The sequence below is a fragment of the Danio aesculapii genome, chromosome 21 (genome assembly GCF_903798145.1).
Source record: "Danio aesculapii chromosome 21, fDanAes4.1, whole genome shotgun sequence".
Lineage (NCBI taxonomy): Eukaryota > Metazoa > Chordata > Actinopteri > Cypriniformes > Danionidae > Danio > Danio aesculapii.
In genome coordinates, this window is record NC_079455.1 from 38,714,682 (window position 1) to 38,719,460 (window position 4,779).

At 41.0% G+C, this 4,779-nt stretch overlaps 1 protein-coding gene across 1 annotated transcript; it reads right to left on the bottom strand.

Moving 5' to 3' along the window:
* Nucleotides 1–1,101: 1,101 nt before the first annotated feature.
* Nucleotides 1,102–3,760, bottom strand: LOC130214156 (uncharacterized). The gene is made up of 2 exons (XM_056445700.1): nucleotides 3,310–3,760; nucleotides 1,102–3,250 (listed from the first exon to the last, which is right to left on the bottom strand). The coding sequence occupies exons 1-2, from the start codon at nucleotides 3,758–3,760 to the stop codon at nucleotides 3,057–3,059; spliced, it is 645 nt and encodes a 214-aa protein (XP_056301675.1). The 3' UTR covers nucleotides 1,102–3,056.
* Between the last annotated feature and the right edge of the window lie 1,019 nt (nucleotides 3,761–4,779).

Genomic DNA, 4,779 nt, shown 5'->3' on the forward strand with positions numbered 1-4,779 from the left:
TAGCGAGACAGAAGATTGGTTAGATAAACAGGAGCTAGATTATTTAAAGCTTTATATGTAAGAAGCAATATTTTAAATTCAATACGAAACTTAACAGGCAGCCAGTGTAAGGAGGATAAAATTGGGGTGATGTGATCAAATTTTCTAGACCTGGTTAGAACTCTGGCAGCTGCATTTTGTACTAATTGAAGTTTGTTAATAGAGGATGCTGGGCAGCCAGCAAACAGTGCATTACAGTAGTCCAGCCTAGAAGTCATAAAAGCATGGACTAGCTTTTCTGCATCTGAGATGGATAGCATACTTCGTAACTTAGCTATATTTCTCAGATGAAAGAAAGCAGTTTTTGTGACATGGGATATATGATTTTTAAAAGTTAAATTACTGTCTAATATGACACCCAGATCTTTTATAGTAGAGCTAACGCTAACTTTGTATCCCTCTAATTGTAGGTCGAGTTGTGAGATCTGCTGTGTACAGTATTTAGGCCCAATAAGTAATAATTCTGTTTTGTCTGAGTTTAAGAGAAGATAATTGTTGGTCATCCAGTCTTTAACATCTTTAATACACTCAGTTAGCTTGGACAGATTAGACGTCTCGTCAGGTTTAGTTGAAATATATAATTGAGTATCATCTGCATAGCAGTGAAAGCTGATCCCATGTCTTCTAATAATGTCTCCCAGGGGTAGCATGTATATTGTAAACAGTAAAGGGCCTAAAACTGATCCTTGAGGCACCCCGTATTTTACTGGGCTGATTTGTGAAGGCTGTCCATTTATATTTACAAACTGGTAACGGTCAGATAAGTATGACTTAAACCATTGTAGGGCATGTCCCTGGACACCTGTAGACTTTAAGCGATTAATAAGGATACCATGGTCAATGGTGTCAAATGCCGCACTAAGATCGAGTAGAACTAATAGCGAGATGCACCCTTGGTCAGCAGCTAAGAGTAAATCGTTGGTTATTTTCACTAATGCAGTTTCTGTACTGTGATGAGCTCTGAAACCTGACTGAAACACTTCAAAAACATTGTTGGTCTGCAGAAAGGAGCATAATTGAGCAGAAACAACTTTTTCTAGTATTTTAGATATAAATGGAAGGTTTGAAATAGGCCTATAATTAGCTAAGTTGCTGGGTTCCAGTTGTGGTTTCTTAATAATAGGTTTAATAACAGCTAACTTGTAAGGATTTGGAACATGGCCTAAAGATAAAGAAGAGTTGATAATGTTAAGAAGAGGTTCTCCTATAACAGGTAGCAATTCTTTCAGTAACTTTGTTGGAATTGGGTCCAATATACACGTAGCTGATTTAGAGCTATTTATAATTTTGTCTAGCTCTTCCTGTTCTATGATTTTAAAGCACTGTAGGTTATTTAGATTCAGAGACGTGTTTACTGGATCTGAAGTATAAGGCGGTGCAGAAAGTTTAATATCTCCTATTTTCTGTCTAAAGCCTTCTATTTTATCACTGAAAAAATTCATGAAGTCATCACTACTAATTTGCGGTGGAACGTTTTGTTCCAAAGATGACCGATTATTTGTTAATTTAGCGATGGTGTTAAATAAGAATCTAGGATTGTTTTGATTATTTTCTATCAGTTTGCGGAGGTGCTCAGCCCTGGCAGATTTTAAAGCCCTCCTATAGCTGGACATACTGTCTTTGTATGCAATTCGAAAGACTTCTAAATTAGCTTTTTTCCATTTACGTTCCAGGGCACGGGCTGCTGTTTTGAGAGCGCGGGTATGACTATTATACCATGGTGTAGTTTTATTCTCTCTAGCCTTTTTTAGTTTGATGGGGCCACAGTATTTAGAGTGCTAGTAAAGATGGCATCCATACTGCTGGTTACTACATCAAGGTCATTTGCGTTTGCTGGTGCATTTCGAAGTAGAGAAAGATCAGGTAAGTTATTTATAAATTCATCTTTAGTGGACGGAACAATAGTTCTACTAGGGCGATATATCGGAGCGGATCTGCTAATTTCAGGTAAACACAGCTTATATAGTAAGAGGTAGTGGTCTGTAATATCATCACTTTGTGGTATAATGTCTACATTAGTGACCTCAATTCCATAAGACAGAATTAGATCTAGTGTATGCTTTAGGCGATGAGTTGGACCAATAACATTTTGCTTTATTCCTAGTGAGACCAGCAAGTCCGTAAACGCGAGCCCTAATGTGTCGTTAGCGTCATCTATGTGGATGTTAAAGTCTCCTACAATTAGTATTTTATCAGTTTTAACTAGTAAGTCAGAGATAAAATCAGAAAACTCTTTTAGAAAATTGACATAGGGTCCTGGAGGTCTATATATGGTGATTAGAGCGAGAGATAACATAGGTTTTTGCATAGTGTTTGGAAGGACAACATTAAGCGCTAGTACTTCAAAGGAGCTAAACATAAGTCCGTTTCTCTGATTAACATTAAGAATATCACTAAGGATTGACGCGACTCCACCACCACGACCAGTTTGACGAGCCTCATGTTTATATAAGAATCCTGGAGGAGTTGCCTCATTTAAACTAATATAATCATTTTGTTTCAGCCAGGTTTCAGTAAGACAGAGTGCATTAAGATTGTTATCTGTTATTATTTCATTTATGATAAGTGCTTTAGGTGCTAGTGACCTGATGTTTAGGAGACCAAGCTTCATGAAATTTGTATTTTCACTTTTTAGTGTTTTTTCTGGTTTAATTCTTAATAGATTATTTCTGGAGCACACAGTACGTTTGTTTCTTGATCTAATAATGCGAGGAACAGACACAGTCTCTATGGGGTTAGCTAGGTATGCATTACTGTTATTTATGTGGGACGAATAGGAGTCTGTGTGGCTAAATTGTGAATTTTGTGAATTTTTACTTACTAGTCAGATAGAGCGAAGTGTTCTGGTGATGTTGTCCGACAGGAGTTCAGCTCCAGCTCGACTGGGGTGCAGCCCATCAGCGCGGAAAAGCCTAGGACGCTCCCAGAAAAGATTCCAGTTATTGGCAAAGAGCAATTTCTGTTCTTCACACCATGTTAATAGCCATTCATTCAGAGCAAAAAGTCTACTGAACCTTTCATTTCCTCGGCGGTAGGTAGGAAGCGGTCCAGAAACGATGATCTGCGTGGCGGGCGAAGTGCGTCGAACCGTCTCGATCAGGCTCCTGAAGTCCTTCTTCAGGATCTCCGTCTGCCGGAGCCCGGTGTCGTTTGTCCCCACGTGGAGGACGGCGGCACCGAGGCTCTCGGCAGCGCTCAGGATAGTAGGTATCTGTGCAGAAATATTCTTAACTCGGGCACCAGGGAAGCAGAAAGTGCGTACTTTGTTACCTTTGGATGAAGTGGAGCGGACGTGGCGGACGATTGAGTCGCCAATGATGGCAACATCGCGACCCGTCTCGCGGAGAGGGGCGAAGCGGTTCTCCGTGGGGATCTCGAACACCGGAGGAGGAGACGTTCTGCCCCGGGACCTGGCAAGCACCTTACGCGGCTGCACCCAGGGGCCGTGGTAGCCGGGTGTCGGCGTGAACGACGCCTGGGCGAACCGCGTCCTCGGTGCGCTGGGCCTGGACAGAGAAACACGCGGGGTTGAAGAAACTGGGAGATTGTCGTTGTATCGGACACTTACCTCAGACGAGCGAGTACGGGTTAAGAGCAGTGCTCTGATGCCCTCTCGCTTCGTCTCCAGCGAGCGAATCTGGGACTCCACCGCTTCTAGCTCCAGCTCCAGCGCCTCCATCGATGCCTCTCCTGCACTCAAGGACAGACACGCAAGCGACATTGTACAAGGTGAAGAGCAAAGCCAGAAAGTGAGAAAATTAGTGAGTGAAAGAGGCTGGTAGCTTTAGCTGACCAGCGGTGCTAGCAGGCTAAAGCTACAAACACCAAGCGGATGCTCGAGAGACAGAACGTTTAAAAGTAGATTTGTTTGTATGAGTGTGTTAGGGGATTGTTCACCCCAAGTAGGAAAGATAAATATTTAGTGAATGAGGAGGTATTTTATGATAAAATGTAAATTGCGAATCTAAACTCCAAACAAACGCAGCGAACTCCAAACAAAAGTATGACGTAAGGGCCAGACAGCGTCACCAGGCTTGTGTCTAAACCATTCAGAATCTGAATATTGTGTATGTGACCTTAGATTCGAGGTATTTTTCCTTCTCTTGTGGTCAAATTTTTGTTGCACAATTTGCAAATTGCCTCGTCCATATTTACCACCTTTCCCTTCTCGTTTGGTGGAAACCAGAAATACTGCCAAACTGCAGAAGTTGTGTTCTTTTCTGAGACCAGGTCACTTGGTGCGTGACTCGCCATCTTTCCCCACCTCTCACCTCCCCACCATACATACGCATTTTTAGACATTAAATAAATTACATTTACTATTTAGTCCTTGTCTCCCATGTAATTGTTTTATATGACGGTATAACGGTGTTGAAACTCATACCGTTGATATTTTTAGATCCAAGCCTAGTACGCAGAAAAAAATGTAGTGTCAATTTAACACTTAAAGTGTTGATTTTAACACTACTGATGATCATATATGGTTCCAATCTATCAAGTGTTAAAAGTACACTGTTTGTCCTGTTAAATTTGCAGTGTAATATTGGCCTGACAGTGTAGAATGTTACACTTACTATAGTTATCAAAGTTTTACACTTACAGTAGGGTCATTAAACACCCACTAGTGTTGTTATTACTCTACAAGTGTCTTCAAGAAAGTACTCCTATCAGTGTAACATTCATTTTTACACTGTTCTATGGTGTATGTCTAACATGATCAAACCTGTGATTAAAAGTCTT

Bases quoted from the DNA above. Each gene is read 5' to 3' on its own strand.
- LOC130214156 (XM_056445700.1), bottom strand. From the start codon at position 3,760: ATGTCGCTTGCGTGTCTGTCCTTGAGTGCAGGAGAGGCATCGATGGAG. The intron at 3,251-3,309 runs GTAACAAAGTAC...ATTTCTGCACAG, and splicing joins CCGCTCCACTTCATCCAAAG to ATACCTACTATCCTGAGCGC.